Source organism: Babylonia areolata, chromosome 21 (genome assembly GCF_041734735.1).
Source record: "Babylonia areolata isolate BAREFJ2019XMU chromosome 21, ASM4173473v1, whole genome shotgun sequence".
In the NCBI taxonomy this organism is placed as follows: domain Eukaryota; kingdom Metazoa; phylum Mollusca; class Gastropoda; order Neogastropoda; family Buccinidae; genus Babylonia; species Babylonia areolata.
In genome coordinates, this window is record NC_134896.1 from 3619931 (window position 1) to 3636310 (window position 16380).

The following is a 16380-nucleotide window of genomic DNA, read 5'->3' on the forward strand; positions in this document are numbered from 1 at the left end:
CACGAGTTGTGTCCCTTTTTCGTTTCCAGTCGGGGCAGCGGACTCTCCCTGTGTGTTTGTGTGCAGGTCGTTGATCTGAGCGACAACACATGATTATAGTGGTCCCTTTACACCTACCCTTCTGTGTTGTATTATATTCTAGTGTACTCATCTGTTTGTTTTGTTTAATCTTTCTATTTCCATTCATGTTAATGTTTTACACAAACCTATAAAAGGCTCTTCAGGTCTGACAAGGGCGGTATATATATATATATATTTTTTTTATTATTATTATTATGATTATGAAGGTCAGGTTTCTGCTCCTTATTTTTAAGCAGATCTGGTGTAGCATATATAGATCATCCTGAACGTTCTGAAACCATCTATGAAACTAACGCTGTGGTTATATTTTACAGACGATAGAATGGTGATGTTAATGCCTGAAGTGTGAATCGGGTACAGCACACCAACTAATGATTCCTATCGGTTAACACATCAAAGACAGCAAGTGCCAGCATCAGCCGATGAACTTCATGGGGAAAGCTTTCAGCGTCAGCGGGCTGGGAACCTCAGTGCCTGCAAACAGCGATGGGATGCAGGCAGTTTTCTGATTCAAGTGTTTGAATGCTGACTGTGAACAGGACGACATTCTGCAGCATCCCACTTTCTGGTTGTCGTGAAGGCAGTTCCTGACACGCAGAATGAAATGAAGTTGAAACAGACAGGACCAGGAACAGTGGTTTGAAGCCGTCACATCTATTGACAGACAACCTGATAGGAACAGAATGAACTATTGTGTTCAATATGAACAGAATTAAATGTATTTGAATAAATGTTCATTGGGAATAGACTGAATGAAATATGAAACAATTGTTCGTTTTGAACATAATGCAATAAAGACCAAAAACCCTTCTTAAACCACAAAAAAGGTTATAAAAAACACCAAAAAAAAACAACAACCCAACTCTACATAGTAATATAACATAATACACACGTAATATATAGCAGCGGTTACATTGAATAAAAGGCGAAAAACACGAACTGAACATGAAGGCGATGGTCCTATGTAGACAGCATTTCCCCCCGCCATAGATATCCACCTGGCGTGCATGTCGTGATGATGCTCTGCTTTATCTTCCCTGAGTGGTCCAGAGTGGGTGCCCCGTGATTTGTTGTAGAATCACAGGATGTTCCTTCATTCACACATTACCTGTAACTGACCTGCCTGCCTGAAGTGCCATAACCACCCCCACCCCCACCACCCCTTGCATCTTTCTTTCCGTGTGCCATCCATGTCCACACCCTCCCCCCCTCACCACCCCTCCATTTCCCCCCTCATCACCCCCACCCATCCATGTCCACACCCTCTGCAGGAAGACGGGAGTGTCCTGCCCCCCCCCCCCCCCTCACCACCCCTCCATTTCCCCCCTCATCACCCCCGCCCACCCATCCATATCCAAGGTCAAGCCACGGATGTTTGTTTCTTGTTGTCTTTTAAACAAGTCGCTTCAATAGTTTTTGTATTTTAATTTTGAATTGGAAACTTTTGAATCATGTTGCCATATCTCCCCTCGTTTGCTTTCTTTGTAAATCTGTGCAACGAAACACTTTTCAAAACAAGATGATGCTAAAAAAAAAAAAGAAAGAGAAAAGATAAAAACTAAAAAGAAAGTCAAGTTGTACATTTCGACACCCCTGCCCCCTTCTCTCTCTCTACCTCCCCCCACCCCTATCAGCACTCTTCAAAGTAATATCTTTCAGGACTGTTGGGAAAGTCTGTTGACCTCCTTGCACTGAGGCCAGTCGGTCTGTCACTGGTGTCAGACGATGGTCAGTCCAAGGCTGGTAGAATTCAAACCGTGTGCCATAGTCCTGCACTGTTGGCGTTCTCCGTCTCCACTTGTGCACAACAACCGCTGTACATTGGTATAGCAGCGAAAACCGTTTATTTCATTTTTTTTGTTTTGTTTGTTGTTGTTTTGTTGTTGTTGTTGTTGTTGTTTATCACTAACCTTTTTACTGTTTTGCCTCTGACATTTTATCTCCCGCAGAAAGGGTATAGATATCACATGAAGCAGACGGTATACGTGACAGACGTACTACTGGCAAACAACAGCAGACCAGGATGTTCGTTGTACATAAACGGTATTTCAAAGAAACATTGATTTTTTTTTTTTTTTTTTTTTTTTTTTATTGGTGATAATTGCTGAGAGCCTTTTTTTTGTCAAAATTCCTGAGGGCGCGATAAAAGGTTATGAAGTGTTATTATTATTAATTCTTAGTTCTGCGAGAAAGACAGTCCAGAGAGAATCCAGCATTCTCAGTGCATAATTAATTGTGTAGTGATAACGGTGACAGGTGATGTGTTGAATTATGGAAGGTTACAACATCTGGTTTTACATTGACTCCTATCAGACTGCCCTGTAGGGAAGAGGGGAGAGAGAGACAGACTGAACGATTCCGCCGTGGGTTTCTGTTTGCCAGGGAGGTGGCAGTCTGCTTTGTTACCCCTTGTTCGTCACCAACTGTACGCTATCTGCCTTGGTTGTCTGTGTGTGTGTCATCATTCTCCCTCCCCACTTCTCTGTGTGACAGATTTTCAGTTTAACGTCTATCCACTACAAGTGTTATTAGACGGTCTTTTGTGTGTGTGTGTGTGTGTGTGTGTGTGTGTGTGTGTGTCCAATGGTAGGTTAATTAAGCACCTGCCCACGAATACTGTCATTCAGAAAGACTTGCAGATCGTTCTGCGGGAGTGTGCGGACAGTTGTAACGAACGTTGCTGAGAGTCCTGCAGGAATCAGTCAGGGCTACACATTGCCGGCAAGAGAAGCACACATCCCGCCGTGATGTTAGCAGTAACACGTTTCGGGGCTGACTGAGTGATGGTGGGGCAGAATAATGTCCGTTTTAACCGTTGGAAGACCGGACACATCTCCTGCCAGCAGTCCACGATGAACTGATACACGACAGGGAAACTCGCGCTTGTTGATAATGAAACCGTTCATAATAATGATGAGGATAATAATAATAATGATAATGATAATAATACTAACAGTCCCTGCACTGCCATATAACCGGCGCATTCATGTGACGTTCAAGCACACAGGAGCGCTGATGTAGTCGGGAGGAGGGGTGGGGGCGGGGGGCGGAGAGGGGGGGGGGATGAGAAACACCCTCCCCCTCCACTCCAACCCTTCCCCCACCCAACCTGCCGTGTGGTTTCCCGTCTTTCCCCCCCCTCACCCCCCCCCCCCTCCTCCTCCCTGTTCATATTCTGCATGGCTGCATAATACTAATACTAATCAATCATCATCATGAATGACATGTACGTGTAATGATGATGTTGACTTCAGTGCCGATTTTCGCCTGATGGAGGTTATCTCCTCCTATCACGTTCATGCCTAACCTTCCGACCAACCGTCCGCTTTCATGCTGTGTGTGTGTGTGTGTGTGTGTGTGTGCGTGCGTTCGTGTGTGTGTGTGTGTGTGTGTGTGTGTGTCGGTGGAAAGAACACACGACTTAACTAGTGGTTCACTTGCTCTGTCATGAAATTGTCTTTTTTTTTTCTTTTCTTTTCTTTTTTTTACATATAAAAATACCTTTCAACGATTTATGGGTTTTTTTTCATATATTTATTTCTTCTTTTTTTTCACAGTACCAATGCCGAGCGTATTTTTCTACTCCAAAGTTTCACTAATGCCGATCAACCCTTTATTTCATTTCATTTTCATGTTTATCTGTACTGTAGAGATATTAAAAATAAACATTGAGGTGGCGGTTGAGCTATGTAGTGTTCTTTAAAGAAAGTGTGTGTGTGTGTGTGTGTGTGTGTGTGACGTGGCATGTTGCGTCCATACATGTATGAGTGCATAATAAACATTCACAAAAATTAAAAATCAGCTTGCAAGCGCAAGCCCTCCCTCTCCCCACCCCCTCTTCCCCCTCACCCCTCTCCCTTCCACGTGAATCTACATTGTTTCTCCATTAACACCCCTCTCCCCTTCTCTCTCTCACACACACACACACACACACACACACACACAGTCTCCCCACCCACCCATTTCAGTTTCATGTTATTTTCTACCCCGATGTCTGCATAGTAATGTATGTGTTTTTTTTTTATGGCGGTTCTGTGTGTGTGTGTGTGTGTGTGTATGGAAAGCGTTATCAGCACTGTATCAGTTCGTTGTGTGGATGTTTTGCTTTGTTGCACTTTGGGTTGTCTGTCTACCCAACACACACACTGCTCACACATTTCTCTCCCCTTCTCCCTCATGTACTTCAAAGCCTATGACTTGGTTGCGTATTGTTCGTATTTTACGTGGAATGATTTTGTGAGTGCCATAATGATGTTGGTGTGGAAGTTGAAGAAGAGTGTATTAACATTTCAACGTTTCATTTTGTTGTGGCTGATTTTTTTTTTTTTTTTTTTTTACCAGGTTGGTCTGTCACGGTATTGTAAGTGTAAGCATTATGTTAAAAATAAATACACGGTCGCAGCTCTCCCCCTCACACACACACACACGCACACACGCGCGCGCGCACACACACACACACATCACTTCTCTTCCCTCTCTCTCTCTCTCTCTCTCCCCCTCACCCCCGGCTAGACTGAACCCCTTTTCCCCTAGCTCTCTCGTCATAATCTCCGACGTGGTGTTTTTTTCCTTTGCAGTTGTAAAAGTTTCTGTTGAAATTTTGTTTAAACTGTTCCTTTGTGATCAGGGTTGGAGGCCCCGTTTCGGCATGGTGGTGTGTCCTGGGGGACAGGTCCTTGATCCCGATTTCCCTCGCTCTGTCCCGTTTCGGCATGGTGGTGTGTCCTCACTCTGTCCCGTTTCGGCATAGTGGTGTGTCCTCACTCTGTCCCGTTTCGGCATGGTGGTGTGTCCTGGGGGAAAGGCCCTTGATCCCGATTCTCCTCACTCTGTCCCGTTTCGGCAAGGTGGTGTGTCCTCACTCTGTCCCGTTTCGGCAAGGTGGTGTGTCCTCACTCCGTCCCGTTTCGGCATGGTGGTGTGTCCTCACTCTGTCCCGTTTCGGCATGGTGGTGTGTCCTCACTCTGTCCCGTTTCGGCATGGTGGTGTGTCCTCACTCTGTCCCGTTTCGGCATGGTGGTGTGTCCTCACTCCATCCCGTTTCGGCATAGTGGTGTGTCCTCACTCTGTCCCGTTTCGGCAAGGTGGTGTGTCCTCACTCTGTCCCGTTTCGGCAAGGTGGTGTGTCCTCACTCTGTCCCGTTTCGGCAAGGTGGTGTGTCCTCACTCTGTCCCGTTTCGGCATGGTGGTGTGTCCTAGGGGGAAGGCCCTTGATCCCGATTTTCCTCACTCCGCCCAGCTGTGAAAGGAACCTGACAGATGACTGGGCCTCATGGCTATAAAAGGAACCAGCCTGACAGATGACTGGGCCTCATGGCTATAAAAGGAACCTGACAGATGACTGGGCCTCATGGCTATGAAAGGAACCTGACAGGAGATGACTGGGCCTCATGGCTATGAAAGGAACCTGACAGATGACTGGGCCTCATGGCTATGAAAGGAACCTGACAGATGACTGGGCCTCATGGCTATAAAAGGAACCTGACAGATGACTGGGCCTCATGGCTATAAAAGGAACCTGACAGATGACTGGGCCTCATGGCTATGAAAGGAACCTGACAGATGACTGGGCCTCATGGCTATGAAAGGAACCTGACAGATGACTGGGCCTCATGGCTATGAAAGGAACCTGACAGATGACTGGGCCTCATGGCTATGAAAGGAACCTGACAGATGACTGGGCCTCATGGCTATAAAAGGAACCTGACAGATGACTGGGCCTCATGGCTATAAAAGGAACCTGACAGATGACTGGGCCTCATGGCTATGAAAGGAACCTGACAGATGACTGGGCCTCATGGCTATGAAAGGAACCTGACAGATGACTGGGCCTCATGGCTGTGAAAGGAACCTGACAGATGACTGGGCCTCATGGCTATAACAGGAACCTGACAGATGAGTGGGCCTCATGGCTATCCCTGACAGATGACTGGGCCTCATGGCTATGAAAGGAACCTGACAGATGACTGGGCCTCATGGCTATAAAAGGAACCTGACAGGACATGACTGGGCCTCATGGCTATCCCTGACAGGAGATGACTGGGCCTCATGGCTATCCCTGACAGGAGATGACTGGGCCTCATGGCTATAAAAGGAACCTGACAGATGACTGGGCCTCATGGCTATAAAAGGAACCTGACAGGACATGACTGGGCCTCATGGCTATAAAAGGAACCTGACAGGACATGACTGGGCCTCATGGCTATCCCTGACAGGAGATGACTGGGCCTCATGGCTATAAAAGGAACCTGACAGGAGATGACTGGGCCTCATGGCTATGAAAGGAACCTGACAGATGACTGGGCCTCATGGCTATAAAAGGAACCTGACAGGAGATGACTGGGCCTCATGGCTATAAAAGGCTATGGGTCCTTTAACCCTTTTGATTTCAACACTTTAAAGCCAAAGTGACAGGCTGAAGAGGTTGGGAAGTGTGAATGGTGTGCCAGGTGTGAGGGATTCAGGGCGTGGGGAATGGGGAAGTGTGAATGGTGTGCCAGGTGTGAGGGATTCAGGGCGTGGGGAATGGGGAAGTGTGAATGGTGTGCCAGGTGTGAGGGATTCAGGGCGTGGGGAATGGGGAAGTCAACAGCCGTGTCTGCAGCTTGTGTCCTTCCGGTCTTCGCCCAGTCAGTGGTTTTCGTTGTTTTTACCACCGACGTCCTCTGTCCTTTAGTTTTCACCCCACCCCTACCTTCTTCCTTCCCTCTCTTATCCTCCACCCCCTCCTCACACACACACACACACACATACACCATAGATATATAGATAGATAGTTTTGTTTTAGGTGATAACTTTTTGTGTTATTCCAAACCCAGTACTTCGCATAAAAAATCTATTTAAAAATATATAGCTTAGTTAAGAATTCTTTTTTTCTTTTTTTCTTTTTTTTCCACTTTATTTCACAATTTCACGGGTTTTGTTTTGAGGGGTGTGGAGCTTTTTGCGCACTTTTTTTTTTTTTCTTTTTTCTTTCTTTCTTTCTTTTTTCTTTTTGTGCTTACTGATGTATTTGACGTTTTCTTGTTTGGACTACTCCTCGTGTTTTGGTTCTCTATGGAATGGACTGTTCGTTCTACTCTACAATATTTGGATGACCTCAATAAACACCTCTGTCCATTTCTCTGTACTCAGCGTGTGGCTTTTGTGTGCATGGGAGAGAGAGAGAGAGAGAGAGGTTATGTTTTTCGTGTGTGTGCGCGCGTGTGTGGTTGCGCGTGTATGCGTGCACGTGTGCGTAAGTGCGAGGTTTTGTTTGTTAAAAATTAAAGTGCAAACCAAATACGTACAATCTTCAGAAATTGCAAAAGCACTGCTGGACACACACACACACACACACACACACACACACACACACACACACATCTTCACAAATACTTTTTTTTGTTGTTAAAAGATCACTTTCATAATAAAGCACTAATCGTTTCATTTCTTTACATTAATAAGCAATTTCTAGAAACAGCTACATTAAATTAAAATAAATGTTAGCTTACGATTTCCGAAGATAATTAAACTGAACGACACACACATTGCCTGAGAGAGTCAGTTTATCAGCTGAACGTGCAACACCAACTGGGATAGTGTAGGTATGTGATCGTGATCACACGTCAAGTGATGTGTTCAACTTACCATGTGCAACACCGACTGGGATAGTGTAGGTATGTGATCGTGATCACACGTCAAGTGATGTGTTCAACTTACCATGTGCAACACCGACTGGGATAGTGTAGGTATGTGATCGTGATCACACGTTTTATGTGTTCAGCTTACCATTTCCATCCTCGTATGCCTAACAAGGAACGCCAGAACATGTTGCTGGAAACTAACTCTCTCTCTCTCTCTCTCTCTCTCTCTCTCTCTCTCGCACACACACACACACACACACGCGCGCGCGCGCGCGCTAAAAAGAATAACCATGCATTTCCAACAAAAAATCTGTCAGCTTGACAAGTTCACAAATGGTCACCATGATCCTTAATCAGCATCAGCTGACAGGAGAGCATCGCGAACACACATCCCGGTGTACCAGGCTAAAATATACCACGTCCAGAATATACCCAGGTATAAAATGGCATATACCCGCTCGCGCGCTTGCACACTCACACACACACGAATATTCAAATACATTAAAACTGTAGTAACTGTACATATTTAATATGTACCAAAGCAAAATCACACCGGTATATGTGTGCATTCATAACATTTACTCCAAGTCTGAATCTCACAAGCGAGTTTTAAAACAAATCTATGTAAAAGACCTGTTAAAGATGTCTCCTGTTCCTAGCAACTGTTAAAGGTGTTGAATCAAAACCAGTTTTAAAGCTGTTGCACAATGAATAAAACCATCACTGCTCAGTTTCCAGATGAGAATACCACTTGCTGACACAACACGCCACGCACACGTTCTTGACCTCATTCAGCCTTGTGCCCAAGCACTGTTCTGACGTCAAACATCGTTTCATTAGAAATATTATGACAATTATTGTTGCTTATAGTCCAGCAGACCGCACAGGACTTACCAGGGCTGCCAACTACACAAATTAATGTCCACAGGGCCTTACCAGGACTGCCAACTACACAAATTAATGTCCAACCGCGTTAAAAACAAAACCTGTCACATAAAAAACAACAACAATACGATAACCCAACAAAACACAATTCATGACACACTATCCTGACTGTTTAGGGCTTTTGGGCAAGTAAGACAAAGCCATTCTGATTACGTCAGCCCTTCCGCTTCCTTTATCATCCCCAGACTACAATGAAACCGTAAAAAAAGGAAATACCATTACTTCAAAGACAAACAAAAATACATTAAAAAGACCATATCGGTAAATAACACTGCATAATGGACAGCTAGTGTCTATCCCAGTTTTTTTACAATGTTACCGCCTATTCGCCAGAGCAAAACAGCACAGATAGTACATCACTGACTTCGGAAAAGAGAAAAAAGTATCAAGGTTTTCTCGGAAAACAAACAAACAAACAAACTTGAAACAGAAAGGGGAAAAGGATAGCGGGAGATGGACTGGGAAGGCAGAAAAGGGCGACAACAGTGAAGGAAGAAAAAGGGGAAAAATAAGGAGAGCAATAGAAAAGAGGAAATTTCAAGCACAGAATTTTCTGAAGCGGGGATGCTATTTATTGTTTTGATTGATGGGGGTACACATATTCCGGGGTTCCCACATATGCATAAAGCTCAAGCAAAGAGAACAAACCATCTGTGTCCACTCGTGTCATCGTATTTCCCACATCAGTGCGACAGCTCAGGATAACCTGTCGAAGCAAAAGACTCACCAGGATTTAAAGTATAAAATCTTTCAGAAATAACGATTCCCCGCCACAACCAACCATACTTGACCGAAACCAGTCGTACAAAGAAGGGACTTGATATGTAACACCCGTGTCATCTGGCCTTGATCGTGTCGTTTCAACAACTTGATACTTTGTAGTCTGTAAATAGGCCTTCATGTTATTAAGCTGAGAGGGGGGAGGGGGGGGGGGGGGGGGGGCAGGGGAGAGAGACAGAGAAAGAAACTGACAAACACATAAAAAGAAAGACAACAGACCAGAAGGACAGACGAGGGAGCAGACAGACAGACAGGCAGAAAACACAGCTCTCGCCACGACAGCGTGGAACTCTTCTTCACAAACTGAACGTTTCACTGAAACCTGACCCGCACTGATCAATGTGGCGCCAGCTACAGGAGGGTGTTGAAGTCTGTGAGGATCAGATGCTGTGTCGCTTCCCTCCACCCCCGTTCTGCTCTCCCTGGCCCCCTCACCCAGTTCAGCACATCTTCCACACACAAACAGGTCTGACACGGCGCGACCACACCCAAGTCAATATGACGTAACCTTCTTTTGTTTTTTCTCGGCTGTTTTTGTCTGACGGCAGCGGTGTCAGTATCACCGTTTCCCCCAACACACCGCGCCGCTGATGATGATGCCCAGACCTTGGTTATTGGCAGTGGAAATCATTATTCAAAGTTCACTGAGATTTTTTTTTTTTTTTTGTGGTTGGTGGATGTGTGTGTTCGGTTGTCACAGTGCTGTGCCGGTGTTGTTGCTGATGTGTGTGTGTGTGTGTGTGTGCGTGCGTGCGTGCGTGCGAGAAAGAGAACACACTGAAATGTTTAATGTCATTAGCTGAAAAGCTCTGGTGAACAGTACTGAGTACAAATCAGAACAAAATGGTGCATCAGAGAGAGTGAGAGAGAGAGAGAGAGAGAGAATGTGTGTGTGTGTGTGTGCGCGCGCGAATGTTTGTTTGCAACGGCAAGCAATGCTCACTTGTATTGTGTAAGCGCGCGTGTATCACGGTGTGTGAATAGAATAGAATAGATTTTATTGTCATGAAACCTTAAGGTTTATAAGACAGAAGTGCAATGGTAAATGAATGAATGAATGAAAACACACAATTAATCAATCAGTTAATGCAATAAATTGCAGCAGCATTCATAAACAATTTTTCCTAATCTTGTTTGTATATATTCATCATCTTTTAGCATCACCTGACTGGGAATATTTCCTGTGTTATTCGAATTTTGAATATCTTTTAAAAATTGTTGCCCGTTAAGGTTTTATATTTAATACAATGATCAAAAAGATGGATTTCGTCTTCCAGTATGTTACACTTGTTGCACAATCTGTCTTCTTGTGGACTGATATTTAAATATCTACCTCTCTCAATCTTTAGGTCATGCGCGCTTATTCTGAGCTTCGTTAAAGCTTGTCTGTGTTTTGCATCCGATATATTTAAAAGATGTACGCTGGATGTGAATTGGTTTTTCCAAATGTGATCAAGGCCTATAATTTCGAGTATCTTTCTAACAAATATCAACCATGGGGAAGTTGTATTTTCTTGTTGGTACATGGACTTGTATAATTTGTTGATGAGGGAAGTTTCTGGTAATTGAATTATGTGAATCCAATATGTAATAATTTGGCATATAATCTTTAAACTTATTGGGAATCTGCCCAATTTACCTAACACAGGAAGCACCATAGCTTTTTTGTGTACTCCAAGTATTTGCTTACAGAATTTAATGTGTAATTTTTCATGTGGAAACTTATTCGATAAGCAGTCGTCAAAAAGATGTGCTAAATCGAAAGAATCATCCGGTTTGACTTTGTAAGGTAACCATTACTGCCCCATAAATCGATATTGGCGTTATCAAAGTATCATACAGCTTAGATATGGTACCTGGATTGATGTTGATATTTTTGAATGTTCTTCGTAAAGTATGCAATGCTTTGTTTGCTTGTTTAGTTAGATGTTCCTGTGCTCTTATCAGACTTCCAGTTACATTCTTCTGATGTTTGTATTATAACTTCCTCACAGTAATAATATATTGGTATTTTTGGGTCAGATCTTGTAAAGATTACCACTTTCGTTTTCCCTCTATTAATTTTTAATCCCCGACTATGGCAATATGTGTTCAAATTATGTAATATTTGTTCCAATCCTTTTCTTGTTAAAGACAGAATAACCATATCATCAGCATAAAGCAAACATGGTACATTGCTGGGTGAAACAGCATTGAATTTTGGAGAATCGCTACTTTCCATATATTTTACAATATCATCTTAAAAAATATTAAATAAAGTTGGGCTTAGTGTATTGCCCTGTTGTACACCCTTCTGTACAGTTATTTCTGCGTTGAGACCTTCGTATGAATTTATTTGAATTTTGGAATTATCATACATGTCTTTAACTATATCAAAGCATTTTCCAGTTATGCCCATTCTTTTCAACTTTTGAAACAAGGCATCGTGCCAAACATTATCAAAGGCTTTTTCAAAATCCACAAAACAACCGTATAATCTACCATTTTTTTTACTTTTATTACTTCATTAATGATCTTTTTTAAATGAAGATTTGATCAGTTGTTCTGTAGTGTTTCCGAAATCCAGTGTGTTCCTTTGTTAGGCCTTCACCTTGTTCTAGGTACTCAGTTATTCGATTATTTAATATTGTGCAGAAAACTTTTCCCCAAGGTATTGGTTAAGGTTATTCCCCTATCATTATTTGGATCTCCTGGGTTTCCATTTTTATACAGTGGAATGATTAAACCATTTTTCCAACATTCTGGATATATACCTTGAGTGAAAATAATGTTAAACATTTTTGAATGATATGGATAGTTATTGGAAGACTTGTTTTGACCATTTCGTTTGTAATGCCGTCCAATCCTGGTGATTTTTTTTTGATTTTTTTTATTTATTTATTTTTTTTTATTGTTGATGCTTGCACGCTTTCTTGATTTCTGTTTGATATTGTTAAGTTCATATTTGAAAGCAGACTCATCTGTTTGACACTTTTTAAGTTCGTTTCTGATTTTTTGCCTTTGTTTTTCTTCTATATTCACATCTTTGCCAATGAGCTTTTCCAGCTGTGAAATCCATATGGATGTATTCAACTGATATTTGAGTGTGGCATTCTCGCCTGCAGTTTGTAAACTTTTTAATGTTTTCCAAGCGGTGTTCGGATCTTTATAAAGGACGTCACTGATTTTATTCGCAAGATCATTTGTGTACATTCTTTTCTTTCGTCTTAACAGTCTATTATAGATCTTACGTTTGGAAAAAAATATTTTTTTGCATAGGGATTTATTATATGGATGCCTATTTATGGCATTCAGTATTGATCTAAGATCTTTCCTGCGTTCATAACATTCACTATCAACCAATTTTTTAACGTTTTTTCCTTTTGCGCTTACGAACGTTTGTTTTCTTCCTAAGACTTACATTAGCCGCAAATTTCATCAATTGTGTAAAATCATTCATTGTATTGTTCAGTGCTAGTTTAGAAATACCGGTTTCATTTTCAATATACGTATCTAATCTTTGTTCTATTTGAACAAGGTGGTTTTTATCCATGGCATTTCGAAAGCCCTTAAATATTTCTCGTCTGAAAAGGCATCCCAAAAGTATCGGTGTGTGACGTCTTCAGCTTCAAACGTTTCTTTTCGTGACGTTTTAACTGATACCGAATTCCTTTCTGATTCTGTCGAAAATCCAGTTACGAAAAAAATTAATTCCATCGGACAGTGATCTGAAAAAGATTTATGGGGATGAACTTTCATATGTAAGATGTCTTTTTTCATAGTGTTAGGACAAATAATGTGTGTGTGTGTGTGTGTGCGTGCGTGTATGCGTAGTGACTGCGTGCATGCACACACACATGCACCTTTGCGAATAACATGCTGGTGAGCTTTGAATAATGTCGCTGTGAACAAAAGAAACAACAGTCTGTCTTCACGTATCCCCATGGCTGCCGTCACTCCGACACAGACCACACCCTATCCCAGTGGCCTTGTTAAAACAGTCCCCACCCAGTGGCCTTGTTAAAACAGTCCCCATCCAGTGGCCTTGCTCCAGTGGCCTTGTTAAAACAGTCCCCATCCAGTGGCCTTGCTCCAGTGGCCTTGTTAAAACAGTCCCCATCCAGTGGCCTTGTTAAAACAGTCCCCATCAAGTGGCCTTGCTCCAGTGGCCTTGCTAAAACAGTCCCCATCCAGTGGCCTTGCTAAAACAGTCCCCATCAAGTGGCCTTGCTCTAGTAGCCTTGCTAAAACAGTCCCCATCCAGTGGCCTTGCTAAAACAGTCCCCACCCAGTGGCCTTGTTAAAACAGTCCCCATCCAGTGGCCTTGCTAAAACAGTCCCCATCCAGTGGCCTTGTTAAAACAGTCCCCATCAAGTGGCCTTGTTAAAACAGTCCCCATCCAGTGGCCTTGTTAAAACAGTCCCCATCAAGTGGCCTTGCTAAAACAGTCCCCATCCAGTGGCCTTGCTAAAACAGTCCCCATCCAGTGGCCTTGTTAAAACAGTCCCCATCAAGTGGCCTTGCTAAAACAGTCCCCACCCAGTGGCCTTGTTAAAACAGTCCCCATCCAGTGGCCTTGCTAAAACAGTCCCCATCCAGTGGCCTTGCTAAAACAGTCCCCATCAAGTGGCCTTGCTCCAGTGGCCTTGCTAAAACAGTCCCCATCCAGTGGCCTTGCTAAAACAGTCCCCATCCAGTGGCCTTGTGTAGCCTTGCTAAAACAGTCCCCATCCAGTGGCCTTGTGTAGCCTTGCTAAAACAGTCCCCATCCAGTGACCTTGTGTAGCCTTGCTAAAACAGTCCCCATCCAGTGGCCTTGCTCCAGTGGCCTTGCTAAAACAGTCCCCATCCAGTGGCCTTGCTCCAGTGGCCTTGCTAAAACAGTCCCCATCAAGTGGCCTTGCTCCAGTGGCCTTGCTAAAACAGTCCCCATCAAGTGGCCTTGCTCCAGTGGCCTTGCTAAAACAGTCCCCATCCAGTGGCCTTGCTAAAACAGTCCCCATCCCCCAAGGAACTGCTGAGACAGGAAGACAGAGAATACAGACAGAACGATGGACTGACAACATTGCAGAGTGGACGGGAATCATTATCGTTGTTGTTGCTTTAGTCCAGCCGGCTGCACAGCATATCAGGACTGCCCAACTACACAAATGTCAAACCGCGTTAAACACAAAACTGTCACATGCAGAAAAAAAGCCATTAAGATAAACCTACAAAAAACGCCAGCCGCCGTGGCGAAGTGGTTTGCGTCGCGGACGGACGGCTGGGAGGACGCGGGTTCGAATCCCAGCGGAGGTGGGTTTTTCGGCCCGTGGCCGGCTCCTACCCAGAGTTGAGTGTGCTGTGGGCTTAAATGGGGAGACTGGGACCACACAGTCGAGTGTCATCCACTTCAAGGATGCATCTTTGGGTGTGTTGCTTTAATTACCTGACCAACACTGCAAGTGTCTGTATCTCTCGGGCCTGGTTAACGGCGGGATATCATTATGACAGGAAGTGTAGAGTACAGCCTTGTCACGCAGTCCCACACCAAAATGGACCTCCATAGCAACATTGTCATCGTCATCATCCTCCTCCTTCATCATCATCACTCAGTCTGGCTCCACGACTAAGCCATTATTGTAGTTAGTAGGGGCTTTAGTAGGTGGTGTCCTAAGTACGTTGAATCAGAACAGGCACCACTGAACACCACCGAAGTGACTCAGCAGCAGTACAGTGTCTCCACTGGTGTGTGGCCTCCTGGCGACCTAACATTGATGGTTCCCTGCAGACTGCCGACGCTGGAACTGTGACGGACGAACCCTGGTGTGGCCGTGTATGGAGGAATCTAAATGAGCGGCGTGGGAGTAATGCCACTGAAACAGTGCAGATGATGGGGCAGACAAAAAAACACACAAAAAAACAAAAACAAAAAAAAAACAGTTCATGAGACATAATCTTAACCATTTTAGCTCCTCATGGCAAATAAGATTAGGTCTAGCCATTCTGCTCGATTCATCATCCCCAGATTACAAAAAATCGTGAAAAAGTGAAGAAAACAATATTTCAAAGTCAAACTAAAAAATACATAAAATATAGGCAAATGACACTGCAGAATGGGCAGCTAGTGCCCATCCCAGTGTTTAGTATTTAACTACCTAATCGCCAGAGCAAAACAGCACTGATGGCACATCACAAACCGTGCAAAAGAGAAAAAAAGTGTCAAGGTTTGCTCGAAAAATGGGGGAAGTCAGAAAAAGGAGACAGCAGTGAAGGAAGAAAAAAGGCGGAAATAAAGAGAGCAGCAGAAAAGAGGAAATTTCTGTCAGGGAATTTTCCCAGAAGGTGGGGATGTTATTTATACTGAAAGATCCCCGGCATCCCCACGGGAGGAGTATGAGCGAGAGCAATAGTACTTGTTTCTCTGTTGTCAAATATTCATCACACAACACCTTTGCACACACTGGAAGATCAACACTTGACAACCTCTGAGCACCAGCACCAAACACACTCCTTTTATTTCTTTCTTCACCAGGCATTTTCTGTCTCTGTCACTTCTTTCTTGACTGACAGACTGACTTTTTTCTTTCTTTTTTTTTTTTTTAACTCTTTTTCAATTTTTTCACACTTGGGGTGTCACCTGCCATCTGTCTTTTCTCAAATATGAATGGACATGTTTCAAAACTGATTCTGTAAATCTCTCTTAACATGCACACAGAAACACAAAATTACATAACACACACACACACACAAACCCCACAACCTCAACAACACTGTGTCGAAGTGTGCAATCCCTGTTTGGCTACGAATGATGTAAACTGTGTAAAAGTGGTATAAACGTACAGCTGGTGGCTTTGTTGCTGGTCAGTTTTCATAGCTAAAGCAGCACTCTAATGGCCCGCCAAGCCTCATTCTGGCTCAACCAATCAGTTTGCATGTCTAAAGCAGCACTCTAACGGCCTACCAAGCCTCATTCTGGTTCAACCAA

The 16380-nt window shown here is 43.7% G+C and overlaps 1 protein-coding gene across 1 annotated transcript in view; it reads left to right on the forward strand.

The window, feature by feature from the left end:
* LOC143296217 (BCL11 transcription factor A-like) overlaps positions 1-9940 on the forward strand; it is an 87001-nt gene extending 77061 nt beyond the window's left edge. The window contains 2 exon segments of the mRNA XM_076608036.1: positions 6533-6716; positions 9785-9940. Coding sequence (XP_076464151.1) covers positions 6533-6716; positions 9785-9940 — 340 coding nt within the window.
* The last annotated feature ends 6440 nt before the right edge of the window (positions 9941-16380 follow it).